General features: G+C 39.2%; 1 protein-coding gene across 1 annotated transcript in view; it reads right to left on the bottom strand.

Annotated features, from left to right (window-relative positions):
* The window catches only part of KATNIP (katanin interacting protein), a gene marked incomplete at its 5' end in the record, with an annotated part of 57927 nt that overhangs the window by 31056 nt on the left and 5005 nt on the right, over positions 1–21866 (bottom strand). The window contains 9 exons of the mRNA XM_084270970.1: positions 366–1263; positions 5798–5938; positions 9822–10028; positions 10384–10498; positions 10949–11061; positions 13073–13236; positions 15345–15494; positions 16798–17059; positions 19064–19198. Of these exons, the coding sequence (XP_084127096.1) occupies positions 366–1263; positions 5798–5938; positions 9822–10028; positions 10384–10498; positions 10949–11061; positions 13073–13236; positions 15345–15494; positions 16798–17059; positions 19064–19198 (2185 nt within the window). The remainder of the gene's footprint in view (positions 1–365; positions 1264–5797; positions 5939–9821; positions 10029–10383; positions 10499–10948; positions 11062–13072; positions 13237–15344; positions 15495–16797; positions 17060–19063; positions 19199–21866) is intronic.

The raw sequence follows: 21866 nt of genomic DNA, 5'->3' as shown, positions 1-21866 counted from the left end.
TGAATCTACTCTCTTGTATTTAAAACCATTACCCCTTTTCCTATCACTACATGCCCTTATAAATTTACTGAATTTACTAATTTACTGAAATATAGTCTTCAGTCTTCTCCAAATGAATTAAAACCCACTAAATCAGAATGTAAATTTTGCAGGTAAAGAGCATTTCATGTCAGGTGTAGGAGAAGGGGAGAGACCCTGGCCATTTCACTGTATGAATGAGAGAAATTAAACACTGCCAACAGCACAAACAAATCCCACTGTTTGTACCTCCAGGGACTTCAACTTTCAACCCAAACGATTCTGTGCTTCTGCTAAATGCAGAACGTGTCAGTGCTTGCATTGAAGTTGCTACTGTGAGCTCTTACCTTTGAGTGCAGAATCATTTTCTCCAAGATTTGGAGTGTTTAAACCCTCCTTTTTTACATATCTGACGTTTCTCCTTCCACTTGTAGGGTACTGTAAGCTGCAGCAATTTTTGTTAGAAAGCTGCTCCGAAATGCCCAAGCCCACACCACCATCCCGTCTGCTTAGCGGTTGTGATCGCTCACCCACATTTGCATTTCTACTGCTGGATCTTCCCAGCTCATTTCTCTGACATTTGATATCCTCGTTAGTCAGATCTAAAAGGTTTTTCATGAGTCCATCTGACCGTGTTTGAGGTCTCAAGCCTGAACACTGCTCTGTAGCAAGCCAGGGAGGCTTCTGCTTATTGGAAGTAATGTTATTGCCCTCCGTTCCTTGGGAAGATGACTGTAACCAAGAAGGAATTGCACCTGTAGAATCAGAGAGTTTTCTTCCTGTCAGCTTTTCCATTTGCTCGCTCAAAGTAAGTTCATCATCAGATTGAACATGCTCTGTAACTGCTTGTACTGTTGCATTCTCTTTGGCCTCTTCTACACAAAGTTGAGATAGTGATGCTTTTAGATCATCCTCTAACTCAGACAATTGTTTCTTTGCAAAGCTGACTGAGTTCATCTTATCTTCAAGAAGATTTGCTTCTGGCAGAGATTTCCAGTTTGGGGAAGTACTGTTTGCCTGTAAGCATGTAAAAGGTAGGTGTGCTTTCCTCTCTGTGACTGCATGTGCATTTAAGTCTTCCTTTTCATTTGAAGCACAGGCAGTGATGGCTTGCTTGGTATTTGTAAGGTCAACTGTAGTGCTGTGGTCAGCGAGGAGATCTCCAGAGGGTCTCTCTAATTCACCTTCAAATACAAGGTTCTCATCAACATATAACTTCACTTTCTTTACTCCAATGTCAAGATCCTACAAAAATAAGAGTAGGAAGACTTCAATTAAGCTGTTTGAGTGTTGGATATTATTGTTCCAGAACTGTGACATCTGAAGACTTAATCAATGAAGATGAGTAAGATTAAAACCCTGTATCAGTAACATGCTTTTGACTGCTTTTTAATCAAAAGCTCAAACAATTGAAAAACACCGTGGAATATTTAAAATGATATTTAAAAGGACTAAACACCCTGCCAGACAGTACTATGAACCACTTTGGCTGATAATGCTTTAGAAAAACTTAGGCGAAGAAGCCTAGATTAAGTATAAATGTATTTGATCAGGTATAAATTCCAGAGGCACATTTTGCTTCAGCATCTTTAGGATTCATCACTTTCACAACATTTTCCAGAGCAAACAACCACCCAGATTAAAGCCACTAGAGTTAAAAAGAGTTATAAAGAGTTATAGAAATACAGGGCTGGAAAGGACATTAAAAAAATATTATCTGGATCATCTCTTTCAACTGAATAAAGCAAAATGACCCATATCATTGCGAAAGAAAACTGGTTTTAACAATTCTCAAATAATCTGCCTCGATGGCTTATTCCAGCACTTAACTAGCCTTTTAAATTGAAGGCCTTTATCATCTCAGACACAACTCTGCCACTCACAACTTTCTCTCTATGTTCTCCTTTCCTGTGGCACCCACTAAAACCTGTTTTTTTCATTCCATTGAAGTTAGAAGTTCCTTCTATTCTCTTTGTCATTTCCATCTAACGTTTTCACCTCCTCAACAAAAATACCGGTATCTTCAAAGAAAATACAGAGGATGAGACGGAATCAATCTCCTTTCTGCCCTCTAAATTTCAGTAACATGTCCATCACATGGAGTCTTTAAAGACTTTCTGTTCTTTCCTTATTTTCATGAAAACTGAGCAGCTTTACATGAAAGTAAGAAGGTTCAGTTTCATCCCTCTTGCTCATCTCCTGGATATCAGTTCTCTTTGAACACTGGTTTCAGTTTTTCACCGCTCCTAGCCTAAACCAGTTACTCCTTCTCCTTCAAGTACAAGTGTCTCTTCACTCCTCCATGCACTCTTCACAGCTTCCATTCTACTACTTTCTAAATAATAACGTTTATGAGGCAAAAAATGTAACATAGACCAACACGGGGGGAAAACCAGAAGATACAGGTGTAACATGAAAGCTTCAGTTCAGGGAGGGAAATAGGTATAGAAATACAAGACACCAAGACACATTCCAGACACATTCCTGACACAAAAAGGTAACCTTCACCAACTTCTCAGAGAACAGCTGTAAACCCACTTTAATTGTCATTGCTACCCGTGTTACTCCTGGAGTACCATAAAGGGCTCTATGTACTGATGCATTTGGCCATAAACCATATTTTTTTCCCCTTGAACAAGGACACTGCTAGATTAATCTAACTTGGGATCAAAACACTTCTATAATTATATATTAAAACCTAACTACTTGGCTTTCCCTGAAATTCTGATGAAGAGCAAAACTCTCAGGATGCCCCAGAAATGTTACTTTTTGAATCTTTGTGTGTCTGGAAAGTTAATGTCTCTCTTAAATCCTAGAGATATTGGATATTCACTGTAGGATTTGGGATAACTGAAACTTTTCTACATGGTGCCCTAGCCTTTACTGCTGTTAGAAATATTCAAATCTTAGTTCTGTGGTTTTACCTGGGAAAAGTCATAAACTGCAAGAAAACACAGAAATATACACATGTACATTTTGAAAAGTATTTTTCAATGTAATCTTTTTAAATGAAAACCAACAATTTCTTAAGAACAAAATGTTTTTAAAATTAATCCCACTCCACCCACAGGTACTGAAGGAGGACAGGCAGACAGAGAAAACATTAAAAAACAGGATGGTGGAGTTTATTCTCCCTGAAAGAGGGCCAGTCACTTCAGAATTACTATTCCAGTCAGTGAGAAATTACTTCCTTTCTCTGAAGTTTTGAAGGTACCACAGGAAGCTTCTGCAAAACTGCTGTCTGGTTGGTTCATCCTGATACGGTCCAAAGCTGCAGACACTTATAAGACAACAGAAACAGACTGAACTGGGGCATGCATTAATAGTGGCCAATAGCTCAGGAGATCGAGGCAGTAATGAAGAACCAGTAAAAGAACTAATGAAAAACAACTGCACAACAATTCTAAGCAGTCTGAGGCTCAGGGAGGAAAAATATGAACAGATCTTAGGGACTCCAAAAGAAACATGTGCAGACACAAGACTAAGAACTGCTCCTTTTCATTCCCTCCTACCCCCTGCAGAGCTTCCAGTTGTGTGGTGATCAGCTGTGGTGGGAAAGATGGACAGAGCAGTTAGCTTCTTTTCATACCACTGCTTAACTATCCTCGAGCACGAAGAGTTGGAGAAAAAGCCTTCCTCATGTGCAATTCCATCACGAAGCCACCTTGTAAACACTCACTATTTCATCCAAGGCAGTTATTTTCTCTTCCTAGAACTCTAATTACAGTAGCACAATGTCTCAGAACAAGCAAGTAGGTGTAATCAATGTCAGAGAGAAAAAAATTAAATATTTTGGGAAAATAGTCCTACAGTTTCTTCTGATGTTCCACCTCAGCTTGCCCCTTCAGCCCTCAAAGTGCCTGCTGGGATGGGGCTTTCCAGTGAAGCACCAGGGATGGTATTTCTGGCCATCTCAGTGGTATTTGCACATGAAGGACAAAGCTTAAAACCAGAGGCACTTTTCTGTGAATTAGCCTGGACAGAGGACTTGAAGCTGCCTCTGCCTGACCTCACAGAAGATGAAAAAGAAGCAGCAATAGAAAAGAAGTCAAGAGCAAACCCAACTATTCTTCTATAAACCTAACTCTGCTGGAACTATGCCTCTGCACCCTTACAGACAAAGCACTGAAAGAAATCTCCAACATGGACATGAATATATGCCCAGGAGGAACATGTGTATGGGCAATCGCTTCAAGGAGAAAATGATCCAACTGCAGAGTAACCAAGACATTCATGCTTTTAAACATCTATCCCATTCATGGTTTTGTGAAGACAAACAACAGACATTACACTGGATCCAATGAAAAGTTTTAATAGCTTCAAGTAACGATGCCATTTCAAGGCTGCAGCAAGTATTTACAAAATGCCTGAACATCTCACACAAACTTGAAGAGAACTTTTACTGCTTCCTTCAGGCACATTTTTACTTCTTTCAAAATTCAAGTTCTAAACTCAAACATTTTCAACAATCCCAAAGGACCAGCCTGAATTACTTTTTTGAAGAAGTGCTCGGGCACCTCTCACTTAGGTGGTTTTTGAGGGAAAGAAGGAGGTTAGACTGATTACCAAAAAACAGCACAGAAATCTGGCTCCAGATTTACATTACCAGGAGGAAGATTGTTAGCTAATGATATTTTTGGGTTTTATACTTCTCAGACAAAACTTTCTCGTGATAAATTACAGAATTAGGCAGAACTGCTTTGTATTATTCTTTCATCTTAAGGATAATGAGACATTTCTTTAGTCAGTGTACATGGCTGCACTGCCACCTAAATCCATGGGATTATACTCCTAATGGATTTTGCAGCTTGCCTCACAGTAGTTTATGAAAAAACACAACAGTGCCTTGAAACACAGAAATACATTTATGTGTATTTCCTGCATTATATTCAATAGGTTTGGTAACAAATCATACCATTACCTCCAAAACCAGCTGTTCCTTTCACACTCTCTAATGATAATGGAACATTCTGTAGCAGACATTTTAATAGAAAAAGCTATTAGAATTCCAGAAAATAAACATAAATCATGGTAGAGTAAATTTATTTGGGCTGCCCGTTCCATGACCATTTCCATAGTATAAATTACCATATGTGCTTATATAAGAACATGGATGAGAGCAAAACCAGAGGGATAAAGCCTCTTATTTATAATCCAGGACAGCAAATCCTCTTTGATGCAGTACCTGGGATTTTTTCTTAACATTGAAGTGTACAAACAAGAATAATTTCCATGGTGACATTCAAACACACAAACAAGAGACCATCTGCCATGAGATGTCTCTCATAACACTAGATTACTTGTTTCATTATGAACGGTGAGTATACTTTTTAATTAAAGTGAAAGGATCAAGCAACAGTCAGCCTATTTTTATCTATATACATGAGAAAACACTTAAACACATATTTATTTATATTGTGATAAAATAATTGAAAGTCCTGAATAGTAAGATGCACTTACACTTGTATCTTTATTTCCCACCACGGTAAAGGATTAACTGACAGAATATGCAAGCCTTTTATTAGGTCTTTAGAGATCTTTAATAGCTTTGAAAGAAAATGTTAATTGTGCCTATGAAACCGTTAATACCTACAGTGCTACCACTTACAATTAAGACAAAATCAAATTTCACAGTAGACAGGGTTCCCCTCCTAGGTCCCTATTTTATTAGAGAATATAGTATCTTCTTTTACTTCATACTTTTGGAAAGAAGATCAAATTGAGTTTCCCTAGGCAAGGTAAAGCATACATACAGAGGAGTTGAGAAAAGACTACTTACACAGGGAGCTGTTGTGTTGTAATTCCAAATCTTGATCTTGGATATACCAAAGTCATGTGACCGGGTGGGATTGCGGATAACAAAGTAAAGTTGGATGGGCGGATGGAAAGGGCACATCCATAGGAAGCCTTCCTTCGTGGTCTAAAAACACATACAAGCAGACTGTCACTAATACTCTTTCTCCTAAAGCAGCATATTTTAATTAAGCCACCATTGCACAGAACAATACGTAACAAACAGAAAAATAACTGTTCTTCATAAAATCCGCTACGTTACAAGCAAAACGTTAACCTCATTTCCCAACGGTAAATCCGGCTCTCCTGCCGGAAAAACAGCTGACGACAACCTGACAATTAGATAAAGGTCAGCTGCTTGCTGTCCCAGTAAGACATCTGCACGCTCACAAATGACAGGCAGTCTGCCATGCTTTGTAACTGCAGGGTCAAAGCAAGCCCAGTTTATTTTAATCAAATTAATCAGCTTTGCAGGCAGCAGAGGGGATCACTGAGCACAATAGACACTGTATAATCATTTTACGATTTCTTAAAGTGCTTACACTTCTGGTTTGTCCTCTAAAGAGGGGAATCTTACAGAATTTTATTTCACTGCCTCTATTCTAATCAGGCTTTCTGGAGAACTAATTTCACTTACAGATCTATTTCTCAGAGCTATATCTAGGACTCCATACTTGAAATTTTATAAGAAATTTTCTAAGACATCCAGAAACTCTCAACATTAATTTTACAGACAACTGACATCCAAGGCATTTTAAAGCCCCAAAGAACGCCTAATGCTGGACGTCATTCAGAACTGCTACCTCTACATCTTCAGAATGTAGGAAAAAGATGTGTGGCAGCTCAGGAAGAAGCAAGAAGTAAAGATTTTCAACATCAAAATACTGAATATTAATATACTTGATGTCAGATGTTACCCCAATCCACCCCAATCCAGAGATGAACGAGGGCACAAAGCAAACACACATGCAGACGTTTCAGTGACTGGAGATTAGCAGATACATCAGCTGCCTTTCTACTTTTAAGGATACATGTACGTAGAGTCACACAGTAGGTACAGAGTCAGTGGTTTTCCACACCCTCACACTTTGAAGTGAACCTCCCTGCTTTCCTGAAGGCAGTAACCACTAAACTTTCATGGCAAGTACTTCAGATGTGTGCCTGTAAGGACAGAGCTCTGCCAGTCTGTTCAAAGACATCACAAGCAGAGCCACTTCTCAGAGTGGTCTGCATATTCCCAGCTCTGGTGGTTCAAGAGGTCTTTGCCTCAGAGGTCTCCCAAAAGGTTCTGGGAGACTCCTGTTGCTTTGAGTGTCAGATTTGGGCATAAACAGCCATGAGTTTAATCCTTTCTATATATATTAAAATAGAAAAGAAAAAGAAAGAAGAAACAAAGCAGCCTCTTAACATCAAAGAAAGAGGGCTAGCCCTCAAACAAGTGTAAGCTCAATTCCAGAATCCACTTCAAAGGTAGATCATGTTATTAAAGTCATACTATGAACAAGGATGACCAAAAAAATGATTTCCTAACAGCAGACAACATCTGATGAGCAATCCATCTCTAAACCTCTCAAGTCAGGACCTGAAGCCCTGGAAATCAATAGGTTCTGATGTGTAACTACGATAGTGCCTGAGTTGCCTTCACAGAAGGTACCAGATTCAGCACCAAAATGGACTCTGAAGAGTCCTTGTTCATGCTTCTCACTAGTTTCTCTGTAAGGTTGCACATGATCTTCCAAACAACAGAAGGCATATCAGAACTAGGCCGAGTGTTGCAGCTAGAGTGAGAGGCAGCTGTAGAGATTATTGTAACTAGCTCACAGGTATGTCCTTCATGAATCCATGACAAGACAATGAGACCATGGAGGACTCTCATGTTTTATTACCGAGTGATGGTGATGTCTTTGCCTTCACATGGTGTACCCTTGACTGGAGTTACTCTTTTTGCAATTAGCACTGAAGAATCTACCCAAAAGTTATTTGAACCATCATGTTTAGCCTGATATGTCAGAAGTAGGAACTACATTTGAACTGGATCAAGGGAAAAAATTAAGAGTGGGAACCTTTTGTTACAGATTTTGTGGGAGACTGGCCCAAGCCACCACTTTTCTGTGGGTGCTGAAGGTATACCTGATGGGGAGAAAAGGAAAGCTTGACCACTGTGAAGAGGAATGACATGGACCTGAGGGTTCACTTTTGTGAAGAAACATCTTTGTTAGATAATTTTTATATCAGTTACCTCAGAATCACAAGGACAGGTTTAAAAGACCTACAGGTACGTATAAGAATCAAAAAGATTTACAGAAACAATTGAAAAAGCCTAAACTATGTCTTATTAAGCATAAATCCCATCAGGCTACTGAGCTTCTGCCAGACCCTTTTACTTTTACAGCATATCACAGAGTACAAGGGGAGATGCAATTTAAGTGTTCTTCTTAAAAGTCTGCAAGGGTAAAAAATAAAATAAAAAAATAAAGAAAATATGTGATTTCAATAATAGTGTGTCTATTCTAAAGGACAAATGATCACCTAAGTGGTGAAAGTATTAGTTGCTTAGAGGTTCATTAATTTGTTGTTTATTCTGATGAACCCAAAAGCTTTCCTAAAATGTACACAAACTGGAGATGCTACTCTGACTTCTGAAGGAATCTGCAGTTCATTTATCACATACTCACATTCTAAGACCATATTCCCTGCCCAGACTACATCTTCTCTGATGCAACACCTCCCAGCTTCAAGAGAGATTGCAAAGGAAATATCAAAGGAATATACTAAGCAATGAAATATAAAGCCTCATTATTTAGGAATAACGGGATATAGAAATATATGAGAAGTGCTGGGAATAACAGGTTTATAATGGATTAATGAATGTGTTACTACATAATTTATAATTATCTAGAAAGTCTGAGAGCTACTACTACTGTCATCTGCCAGAGAGCACAGCCTATAAAGGAGAATGGCTATTTCTGACACAAAATCACAATTTCAGGAGACAGTAAGAAAGATATTTCAAGTAAAAATATTTGGCTGGAAATAATACTCCATGCTGAGTTTTGATTCCATTTCAAAATACTGGATATTTGCCCTCTTGCATATTCACCCTGCAAGCAGGAAAACATCACTGGCATGAAATGAGGTAGAATTTGTATTTTTAATAGACTAAGTCCTTTAGTACCCTCATCCTCTAAATTCATACTGTGTTACTAGAAACCTAGCTCTGAAGGCCCATAGAGACAAAGGACACACAGTGAACATGCAGCACAGATGAAATGATGGCTGTATGAAGGATTAGAGAAATTCGCAAAATCTCTTCAGTACCATCAGAATTTCATACCAGCTACTGCCTTTTGTCTGTTGTCTTTAGAATGCAAGCACTTCATGCCTCCTTCACCATCTCACAGAAGAGCCACAAAATACTTTTGCCATGCCACATATTTTTCTTAATCTTCTGTTCAAAACTACCTACCTATGAGTTCTTAGTCTTCCCTAGGTAAAAGGATAACAAGGGAACAGGAGAAGTTACACATGCTTCCGTCTTAATAAGCACCTGGAAGAAGTTAGCAGTGAAGCTCCTATACCTTCAGATCACAAGAATTACTTGTTTATCAGCAATATACTGTAAATGTGAAATCCTCAGTCGTTAAGGGCTGTAATCTTGTCCTATGTTTACAATACTTGAAAAACTGAATGTGTTCTTTCATCCGAGACAATACCACAGATTTAATATACAAGGAGGCAGAGTTAAAGCTGCCTCCCTCCATCTGGTCAGTTAAGTAAGTCAGGCAAATGAATCAAATTCTGTTCTAAAACAAAATTGTAACTGAATACAAACATCTTAGACAAGCTGGATTTGTTAATAAACAATATTTGTATTCCTTTTTCATTATCAGACAGTTGTCATGCAAGTCAGGTTCAAACTGTAATTATGTTTCTAAAGAAAATCTAGCGATGGGCTATTAAAGAAATATTATAATGAAATTTTTCACATCCAGGACTATAAGCTGCCTTACATTTAAGTTCTTATTGACCAAGCAGCACAAATCCCCTGGGTTGTCAGCGTTTCGGATGTCCACATCATGAGGAGACACAAATATCTTTTCATTATATAAATCAAAGAATTCCACCTCGCTCAGGCCCACGTTTACTGGATTTCCCCAGTTGGAAAGAAGTTCCATAGTGACATAAATGGCATCCCGTACTTCCGTACTGGCTGTCACCTGCACCGAAACGAAACACAGTGTAAGTGACAAAACAGTAAAAGGTGGAACAATATAAAGACCTTTAAAACTACAACACTTACAAGTCAGAAGCATAAAGGTTGCAAACTCAAAGCTGTCTGGATTGAACATCAAAGCTATTCAGTCATTCAGGGTTTCACCAATCCCCACTAATAAGTCTACAGCAGGTTAAGAGAACTTATCTCCCTCTTACAAAGCTTAAGGAGAAAACAGCTCTCTGCTCTTCTGCTGATTCTTTGCCATCCTGATGAACAGTGGTAAATTCTCATTAGGATCATTCAATGTATTTCAGTAATAATGGGAAGCACTGGTTATAGTGCATATATACACAGACCTTCTCCCTCAACGTGGAATCTACTTCAGATTTGTAATCACACAGGACTATGCTGTCATCACAGGCAGAATGGCTCTCAGGCTCCGGGACAGCTTTCAGAAGTCTCTTCTGTTGTCTGAAATGCAACATATTTTGTTATATCTTATTTCCTCATAATTCTTGCATGTTTAAGGAATAATTTTGCTGGTGTGAAGGTGAAGAGATAATAGCATGAAGTCACACAGCCCATGGAAGAAACCCATATCCCCTCATGCTGAAGGACACTGTTGCAGCATCCCACATTAGGTACACAGTTTAGTTAAAAGACTGGGCTCCAGATCTCAGATGGGTCTGAGGCAGTTTGAGAAAGTATCACACAGATAATACAAACAGAGGGAGACGTTGGCAGTTCCCTGACCCACAGAGACCTGCCAAGGCTGGAAACTTCTCTCTGATTTATTACTACTTGTATGATGTCTCAGGCATCTAAAGATTAGCAGGTGTAGTGGTACTGCACTAGATCTGCTGGCATGCTGAAATATCTCTCCTCAAAAAAGGAAGCTAGCCTTAAAGGAAATATATGTACCTGCTTCCAAGAGGACAAATTCTCTCAACAGCTTTTGTGAGCGCAGTCCTCATCTGGCTTTTTTCTGGAGGCTCAGCCATTGCAGAAACAGCAGATGAAACAGACAATTTCTTCTAAGTAAGAAACAGATGAGCATGTTTCATTCACATTGTTCCCTCCATACCAACAAGTATCAGTCTGTACTTCCAGAACATGTAAGAGTCTGGGCACAGCTCACCTGAGCTAATCTCTAACTCTACAGAGAGTTAAAGCACATTTAACAGCACTGGTTTTGACTTGCAAAGAAAGAGCTGAGCTTAGAGCTTGATCTTCTCTGTGGAAGAAAAGTAATATACAAGGATTCTCTGATGATTATTAAATATATATATGTCTGGAATCTCATTGAATATATTTGGTAGGAGTTGACAACGCTTGGCAAAGGTCTGCCTAGACTTTCTCCTTCTCCAAGGAGGATCATAAAAACTTTCAAACCCCCAACAGCTCAGTTTTATTAGAATTAAATCTTCATTTATTTTCTTAAGTATAGAACTATCAGTAGTAACTATCTAAAATTAAAATAGTCCTGCGGTTCTTACCATGCTATGGGCTCTTTCTCTGCCTGCACCCCCTTTTGTAGGCATACACTGCTCCCTTTATTATTTTTCCTAAAGTTTTGTTGGCAGCTTCTGTCAGAGACAGAATACTCAGCAGTTAACAACTAATCAGATGAAGAACAGCAGTCCTTCTGTTCTTAGGTCACTTCTATTTATATAATTTTTAAAGAGTAAGAGAACTTTAAAATGCTTAGAAGTTAATTACTTTTTTAGCATTAAAAATCCTGCGTTGTTATATATTTAAATATCAAAGGCCAAGTTCCATAATCCCTTAATTGCGTAAGCAAAATTAAATTACTGCTGGAGAATCATTTAGGTCAGCTTTAAGACTGAGAACTCACAGCAGGTTTTTGAAACTCTATCTCAATTTTCAGGCTAAAATTAAGTCTATTTTAAATATTGTTTCATTATTATTCATTTAAGCACAACAATATTAAAATGAGTCCTAATGTTAGCAGGAAGATACGTTATGTGAGAATATTAAATGGAATTTATTCTCTCAATTACAAAACTATAAATATCTCAAAACCAAGAGGAATGAGATTGAAAAGATGGATCTGGATGGTGAAATTATATGTAAAGTATTTCCCTATATTTAAAGAACATTTTAACCTTTGCTCCTAACCACAACTCCCCAGAAACCTAATGCTGGCTCAGTGATGACAGTGGATATGTATTTGTTGTAGCATCAACTCACAACTTCAAAGAGCAGCAGCTTAGGTTGAAGTAGTCAGATGTCTGGAAACTCTAAGAATTCAAATAAGCAACTCCACAAACGTCTAGGGACGTCTCTTTTCCTTCCTATAAAAATGAGTCTCCTAAAAACCAAGCTGGAACCAGACTTTGAATGTACAAACACTGGCCATAACCAAGAGGGTTTTTTAATTTCCATTTATGCTCAAATTTCTGTAGGTATTTTCTTACTGTTCAGATAACTGAACCACTGGTTATGCTCAAACTTTAACTGGGATTGTCAACACAAACCTCCTTATTCTTTAACTTCATATTATTGTTCTTTTTCTTGTTTATAAGATGAGGTTTTAATTGCTTTTAAACATGGGTGTTGGAGATGGGAGATCTCTCCCCATAGTAGCTCCTCCTAAGAGCCAGCAGCACACACAACAGCTCTGCTCCAAAAGCAGAACCTGTTTTAACAGGCAACAATGCCCATATTAATGAGTCGAGTAGGAAGGTAGGATTTATTGATATGGAAATCACACGTTATCTTGTTTAAGAAGCTTCCAGAATGAAAATGGTTCAACCAGGCCTGCAGCTGTGCATTTGACTGTACAGACATATCATGTGACTGGTCTATCAGTTGCTCAGTGATCCCTGAAATCGAGTGAGAGCTGTGGGATGCTATCCTGAGGAAGCAGATTAAAGAAAACCACCCTATGGAAGAATAATACAAATTCAATTACACTTAAGAGGCATCACCATTCATTCATACATAATCTTAATGTATAAGAGATTGGAATTCATGGGGGGTTTGCTACTTGATCAAACAGCCCTTTCCTGTACCTTGCCATACCTTTTGGGGGCTCGTGGAAACTGCCAGCCTTTGCAGATCTCTCTGCAAGGCTTCATTTTCAATTTGCATTGCTTTAACCACAGCTGAAACAGAGAGATCAGGATCCCTTTCGCACACAGTCTTTCGCGTTGCTGAAAGCGGCCTTTCTGGTCGGCTTAATGGTCCTGCCATGAAAAGAAGGAAGGAACATTCATTTGTCCAGGCATGTAAGTGTGGAACATCACAACAGAGCATATGTGAAACATCCAATTCAGCTACTGACACAGGGCTTAGCTAGCAGTCTGCGACCATCCCAAGGAGGGCTGATGCTCCAAGTCGGTTTTAGATTAACATTTCAGGTCACAGCTACTACTACAGCTGAAGCAGTTTCAGAAGAGGAGAAAAACTGACAAATGAGAAACACAATTTTTATACTTTAAGGGTTTTTTTTTGTACTTGCTTTGTTCAGGTATTTAATGGAAATGCCTTCTAACATTTCACTGAAAAGGAAGTATAGACAATTTCAGCAAACCAGGATCTTTCTATGTAATGGGGTATTCAGCTATTCTGGAGGAATCCCCAGAGTCTTGTAGCAAAACAAGGGGTGTCAGGATTGCTATTTGCAAGGCAATATAAATGACCTTATCACTTAAGTAGTCAGCAAAATGCCCATACGCATCTCAATCTTCCGAAACATCATGGAGAAATGGAAACGTCAGAGCCTATAAACAGGTTTAAAAGAAAGGAAATAAAATTTAACAATAGAGGAGCTGAGATTGGACTAGAAGAGCAGCACAGTGGTTATACGCAAAAGAGAAGCACAGTGAGAATATTCAAGGACATCAAAAGTCAAGGGAGGAAAAAGAGACCAAAATTGTACAGACATCAAGATCAAGGGGAAATACTGAAGAACAGGCTGATGTGCAGGCATGCTCACAGTGCTGCAGGGAGGTTGACTAAGCAGGAGAATAAAATGGCAGTGGATGTGAGTAACATGAAGTCTACCTTGAAAAGGCAGGAAGCCAACACTGAATTGAGATTTGCATGCTTTGACACTCTTAAGCCCTATACCATCTTCACTCACAAAACCTTCCAACAAGCATTAGTCATCTCTGCAAACAGAGGGACAGAGTAAAGTCCTTTTTCTTTTTCTATTCTATACCATCCCTGTGAAATGAAATTGAGTCAAGGATGTAAAGTGACAGTTGGGCAGAAGCAGTTCTATGAAGCACCATTATAACCTGAGAAAATGCTATGCATATCTTTGGAAAATGGTCAAAGCAAGCATCTGCTCAGACAGATGGGGAGTGAGGGTCTCAGAAGCTACAAAGAGGATTTATTCTGAAGCCAAAACGAATTAGCTTCTTTTCCTCAATTTGGTTTTCTGCCAATTAAGAAACTAATATTTTCACTTTTCAAAACTGCTAGCTTTATTGCTTTTTTGGGACATACCTGGCTTTTGCTTGTTTGAAAAGAGTGTCTTATCTATAGAGTATGGTAAGTCTGAAGGCTTTCCTTCAGACCTTTCACAACTCAAGTTTATCAGACTTATTTAATTAAGGACTGAGATGAAATGACACCCGCAGCCATGATTTCAGCCCCTAGATTTGGGGCCGGTTTTGGTTTGAGGGTTTTTTTAGCCCAGGTAAAGACAAGACCTTAGCAGCATTCTAGAATAAGCAGCAGAGTCTTCAAAATGGTGTTCTCCAGTCCTGGAAAACCATTTTCCAGCAGGGTACTAGATGCTGGCATAGCTACCCAGCACTGGAGACTGACCTACAGTGTTCAAGGTGTAATTCAAGCGCAATCCCAAGAAGCAGCAGAGCTAATTTCGCTGTGCTGTGGAAAACGATACCTTTGTTGCTATCAACACACTGTGTTAAACCTTCCACCAAAGCATCAGTCACTGATTTTGAGCAGACACACCTCTGTTAATACCACAGGGAACAGATCTGCATGAGGAAAGTGGGAAACACAGAGCAGGCACAAGGACTGAAAGGGAGAGGAAAAAGCTTATGGAAGTTTATTTGCCGTGGAAGCAAAAACTGAAATTAGGTAGAAAAGACACAGCAGAAGACTAAAGTATACAAAGTGTACAGGCTCTGGACTTTCTCACAATTTTACTTAAGACAAAACACTCCAGGTGGTAAAACCAACAACAAATCCACCAAAAAAAAAAAAAAAGAAAGCAACACCTAAGAAACTGCCAGATGTGTGCTGAAATTACATCTAAGCCAGAGGGAAAAAAGCGTGAGAACTCCACTTATTGACATTATGTATTTTTATTTCTTACTGGAAGAAATTCTTTCATGTCTTTCCTGCTGCAAGAACTCAGCAGAGAGCGGCCGAGTGATTTTATTTTTTACCACCACTGGTCTGACAGGAATGTACATTTCAGCATTATCTTTTCTTTTCGCTGAGAGAACTCGTTGTGGCTTCACCTCTGCAAGATAATAAGGGAACAGAAATAATCAACTTCAGAGACACTTAGGAGCAGCCAGCCAGGGAAAACTTATTGGATCTTAACTGCCAAAATTTTACTGCTTTAATTATGATGGTGCAGTTAAAGTGATAACCTGCATCCTGCCTGCCTTCCACTGATTCTGACTATGTGAAACAAAATAAAAGATATACTTTTATATACATTATATATATTATATATACCTCATCTGTACCAGATATTTGCCTGCATTACTGCCAAGAAAAGCAAAAGTAAAATAGAAGTCCTGAGTCAGGGATTAACATAGTTACACCAAAATGAATTACTAAAAGGTTGCCTTATTTAGAAGTTTCAGAGGGGGGAGGGTTGCCTAATGCAGTTCAATGAGTACTTCTTTGCTTTTAATCTGAGAATTATTAGTGTCTCTTCTGTTTGCATCACAGCTTTGAAACCTCTCTCTGGGAAAAAAAAAAAACAAATCCCATACTCTCCCAAAGACAGATCTGGTCATTGCTGCTCCATTCCCTGTTCCTATCTCACCTTCTGTCTCCTCTCCCCAATTTCATTCACCTCACCTCTGTGATAATGAGGAACCTGTTCAAAGTTTCTTCCTCCTAAGTTAAGGAACTAACTATAGATAAAGAAAAAAACCAAACCAAAACCCCCAAACAAACCACAAACCCATGAATGTACATGAAATGGAGGGAATTTGAGAAATATTGAATGTAGGTCAAGATCTGGTTTCTGCCTGAATTCTCTACCTTTAACAAGGTAAACATCTTTGAAGCCTAGTGATTGGATTTGGGTTCAAAGGAGAAAACCTGACAAAAAGAAGTAGTTCATAGCCAAATAGATTGCTGTTCTTGAATTAGTACATCTTTCATCAGGGATGAAGAGGAAGCATGTGCTATGATGACAGGTATCCAGCACTCAGGATGTGAAATGGAGGAAGCTGAAGGCCTGGATTACTGCATAAACAGTTAAATATATTTAAAAAAAAAATTAAAAATCTTTTGAGAAGTCTCACAAACTATCTGATACAATCTTAATTCCAGTGTCTAGGCCTGGTGATCCAATGCATTAAGCAAGACTATCTTTGTCTTTCCAAAAAAATTCTTAACATACTAGTAAGAGAATGCATGTCTCCCACACCAGGGGATTAAAACAACAGGTTTGCTGAAGAGCATGAAAATTCAAGTGAGTATGGAGTAACCATTAACAATTAACCAGCAGTAATTCCCTTAATGTTAACACTCTCAAAGAATTATTACAGCACTGTAGCAGTGCATGAAACTGAGAGACTTACTGCTTTGATCCTGGTTGAACTCCAACACAGTAAGGGCACCAGAATCAAGACCAGAGTATCTCCCAGAATCCTGATGTTCAGAAGCTTCTTTCTGCAGTGATTGACTGCCACACAACTCAAGGCCTTCAAAGCTTGTAGTTGTTTCCTCAGTGGGAGATGATTCTGAAAACACATCCTCTTCAACAGAGTCATCATCATCACTAGGAGAATCATCTTCCATCCTCTTCTCTTCCATACTGAGTTGCAAACTCCCTCTCAATATCTGGTATGATTCAAACAGATTTGTCAGTACAGTTTAAACATGTATTTAAAAAAAAAAATAAATGTGGCTGCCTCTTCCTCCCCTAGGAGAAAGAAAAATCTTCTCATGAACTCAGAGCCATGATGCAGCTAAAAATACTCACAGACCTACCTCGTGTATTCACTCTTTTGAGGAGAACCTGTAAAGAAAAGTCATCCTACAACACCTCTGTTCCTTCTCATCAGAATCCTTGCAGGCAAAGGAAGTTTTTGGTACAAACCTACCTTTTAGGAATAAGCTATGAACAGGAGGTACATAATAGAAAGGGCAAAGGCAGACATTTTTCAAGTCTCACACAGTTAGATTACCCTACCTTTTGGTCTGCTGTTCAAAGACTAGCTACAATCCAGGTTTTCCAGATGCCTTCACAAGAGTATTAAACTAATGTAACAGAAAGTTCTTTCTAAGGCATTTGACAGATGATAATAGTCCTGTCTCATACACATCTGTACTTCAAAAAACAGTAGAAAACACTTGTGGTCTTATCTAGTGGACTAAGATTCCAGTTTGCAGAGATTTTAAAAATTTTTGGTTTAATTGGACTCTCTGTAACAGGATTTTATGCAAAAATTAATCTATTTTGAAATATACTGTTGAAAAAACACCCTGCCCAGTCAGCATATGCCACAAACAGCACAGACAATGCTGGAGAGCCTTCTGCTTTTATAAACATAAAAGGAAAAGACTTTGCGCATCTTAAACATATTGTTGGTATTAAAGATTTGAGATAAGTACAGGTAAACAAATTATATGAGCAAAATGAAAACATGAAGTTACCTTAGGTACAAGTGAACTGTGACAGTGTATGTTCAGTTTGCAATGAAAGCTTCAAGCTGCTCTTCTACTACAGATGACACTTGTTAGGAAATCCACGTTGACAGAAACATATTACAAAGAGCAGGCAAACAGGTTCAAAAGGGGATCTATAAACCACCTGAGGTTTGATATTGATCCTATCTTTATGACAGTCAAGACTAATATTTCTAGCTATCAGGCAGTGAATTGTGCAAACTCACTTTTATTTGAAACCTCATATCATCTGCATTCAGGAAAACACATTATAGCCCTGGAAAACCAAAACTATTTCCAATGTTTTAACTCTATTAGCTCACTACTTACACATAAATTCCTGTAAATATCCATCATTGTAAATGAGTTAGTCGTTTGTAGAGCAAAAAAAATCATAAGCTCAAAAGCAATAAAAGGTGGAAAGATGCAAGCCAGGAAAATACGCTTGGGAAGTTTGTCTAATGTCAGTGGCGAGATCTCTAGACAGCTTCCAATACACTCACTATTCCACTACTCAGAAAAGCTTTATTGATCTCATTAATTGGCTAGGCAGAAAAACACTCACAAGTTTTTATTTATTAATTTTTTGAAAGAACAGAGTATTTGTGAAGTGTGCTAGAACAAACTGCAGTTAGTAAGGAATGGAAAGCAGAACCGTCCAACACCAGCATCCATACATTACCAGCCCTTGGTGCAAAGCAACTGTATTGACTATAATATTTTAAAAATTTTACTCTGACTTCTGCTAGGTAAGAAACTGAGATGTGACAGTTTTAGCATAATTATTCAAAAACTAACCCAAACCCTCAAAAAGTTGTTATTTAAGCTTTCTTTAACCTGATAGCTCAGAGTGACACTCATGTGGACAACCATTCAGTGACCTGGAAGAATCTACTTGCAGGGAATACCTCGTGTCTATCCAACAGAGACCATATTCTGCCTCTTTAAATTAGGTTTTAACATGTTACAGCATTGCTGACTGAGATTATTATTTTCAAAGTGGTTTTATGTTTTCATTTTTTTTCCTTCTTTATGTTACATCTCATCAGTGTGAAATCATCTAGTGAAAGACACACAACACACTGGCTTGCACGCTCTAGCCAAGGCTGATGCCTGGGCCCATTCACATTTCAGTTGACACTGCCATGTGTGATAGAAGGCAACTGCCAATTGTACCTGGGAGCAACGGAGAGGATCATCACTGTCTGTCTCCACGTTCAAGCTTTCATAAGGTTCAAAATCCTCAGAGTACTCTAGAGGAGGTTCAATGTAGAGTTTAACCCCCCTTTCTGTTTTAATCTCCACAGTTTTCTGTTAAAAGAAGCATTCAAAGAAATTATACATCCTTTGTGCTATCAGCAGTGCAGTAAGAATAATCATCACATTTTACATAACAATATCTAGCTGAGCTACCTTTCCCCCCCTCTGTTTCAAAGAAGGTTTCTGAGCTCACCTTTGGGCCCCCAAACTTCCCACCTGCTGCTATCCTGCAGTGGTTTGGCCCTGACTGGAGGCCAGACATGCACCAAAGCTGCTCTATCACTCTCCCCTTTTCAGCTTGACAGGGGAGAAAATATTTATTGAGAGGCTCAGGAGTAGAGATAAGGCCAGGGAGAGATCATTCCACAATCAGTGTCATGGGCAGAACAGACTCAACACAGAATAAAGGAAAGGAAATTCTTGCCCTGCACCCTCAGTGACACCAGAGTCGGGTGATGAGAAGTGTGACCAGATCTTAAAGCACCTCTCCTCACCCCTCCCTTCTCAGCAGACTGCACTTTAGTCAGGATTTCACTCCCTTCTTCCCGCCATTGTCACACAGGGAGGGGCAGGGACTGGGGGAATGGGGGTTTCAGACAGTTCCTCATGAGCTGTTCTCCTTCTTGGCCAGGGGAGGCATTCATTCCACATCCCCTTCCCCTGTTGCACTGTGGGGTCCCACCCACAGCAGACTGTCCTTCACAAACTTCTCCAAGACGAGTCTTTTCCCACGGGGCTTCAGCTCTTCCCCAGCTGCCCCAGTGTGGGTCACTGCTATGGATGCAGTCATAAATCAGAATGTCTCTCAGTCTCTTAGGCCCAGACTGCTCCAGCCTGGTCCTCCATGGGGTCTCAAGCCCTGTGTGCCTGAGCACACAGATTGGATGAGATGATCTCAAGAGTCCTTTTTCAACCACAATAATTCTGTGATTCTGCAATGTCTATGGATGAAAATGACTACTTGAAGTAACTGCATTTTTTTGAAGATGTATTACTCTTGTGCATAATATAATGAGGGGGAAATGTTATGCCATAAACATTCGAGCACAAAGAGATTTCTTTGCCTTTGTAAATGTCAGACATGGCTGTGAAAGTGATTCAAATTAATTTGTTTTACTTCATAATTAGGATACAATCAAAGTATGTACACTGTCAGTTACTCGAGCATAGCTAAAGAGGGGTAGAAGATCTGAGAATTCATCTTTCCAAACCACAGCATTTCAGTACTTCAAAACATGACAAAGAGAAAGCAGGCCATGCAGATACCTCTCCCAAGGAACAAAGTCATCTGCAAGTAACTTTTTTCTCCGCTTTTGAACTCCTGCACAGGGAGAAGCCTCACAAGGGAACAATAGGACTGCTTCATTAAAGGTAACGTGATCCAGAAGTCTGTGCAATAATATTAAACATAGTTATCTGGTGTTCATACACTCCTCTAATGCTGTGTAAATGCCAGGAGCAGAGATGTCCCAAAGAGAAGATCCTAACGCAACCTGGCTTTTGATAGAACGTGTTCTTTCAGTACGTCTATCTTCCTGCCTCACAGCATACCTTAGCCTAAATTTGACAGCTTTGAGCATGAATTACTAGGTCCTCTAGCTCTCCAAAAAACCCACAGGGAAAATTACTGGGAAAGTAAACTGCTGCCTGGCACAACCTGCATCTTAATCAGTGGTTGCACATTTCCTTAGCAAAATGATTCCAGTTGTTCATTAAGATGTTACTATAATTCTGTTGTGCTCCAATCCAATTGGATAAAAGACTCGAGGTACCACTCTAAGCTAGCTTCAAGTAGGAGCTAGTTTTAGTACAGCTACCTGTATTTGGCTAACTTTCTGGTCCAGTCAGAGGAGATACCTTCTTCCTCATTTGCCTCTTGTGATTAAAAAGATGCAGGTTATGACTAGCCACACATGTAGCAAATCTAGTAAGCAAGTTCTGAGAGGCCGGTATGGAAGCAGTGATGTCCTGAGAGAAACAGCAGCAGACAAAATGAATTCTGCTAAGCAGTAAGGGTGACAGACAAATAAAGCAGTGCAACCTTAAAACATGAACATTTGCTGAAAGAATAGCAGCATGACACAAACACTTGTTGTGCAGCAACACAGACCCTTGGTCCCTCCTCACTCAAGCATGGACTGGACATCCAACCAGAGCAATTGCTAATCAAGTAGGGTAATTATTTGGGTGACATGTCCCAGTTGTTCAGAATCCACATTTATTCTGTTAATTAAGTCATTCTCCTTGACAGAATAAGCCAGGCCCTTCATTAGGCCAAAAGAAAAAAAAGACAATTGAGTTTTCTCCACAGCTACGTAGCTAACAGCTCCAGATTTCTTACAGGCAGAGTGGTTTCATTATCTATATGCATTTTCCTCTTTTCTGATCTACAAGTATCTGTCAGAAATTACAACTCAAGCTATACAAATTACACCTCTGTGACCCTGCTATTGCAGGGTGGAAAACAGCAGTGACAGGCAGGGATGTATCTCCAAAATTAGATTCTCCATTCTTCACGAGAGATAAGCTCTCCAGGCTTGCCATCAGAGATGTCAAGTAACAGCTACTCTGCTAGAGGATAGATAGAGCTAATCATGTCAAGGCTACAAAAGTTACTGTGATGGATGTCACTGCAACCAGACCTTTTCAATGTGATTTGCCTCTTTAGGCTTCAAAGCAGACACAAAACTGGCCAGGGTTTCATTTCCCATTGGCACAC

This window comes from Gallinula chloropus, assembly GCF_964237585.1.
Source record: "Gallinula chloropus genome assembly, chromosome: 15".
Lineage (NCBI taxonomy): Eukaryota > Metazoa > Chordata > Aves > Gruiformes > Rallidae > Gallinula > Gallinula chloropus.
This window is presented reverse-complemented; position numbering and strand designations above follow the sequence as displayed.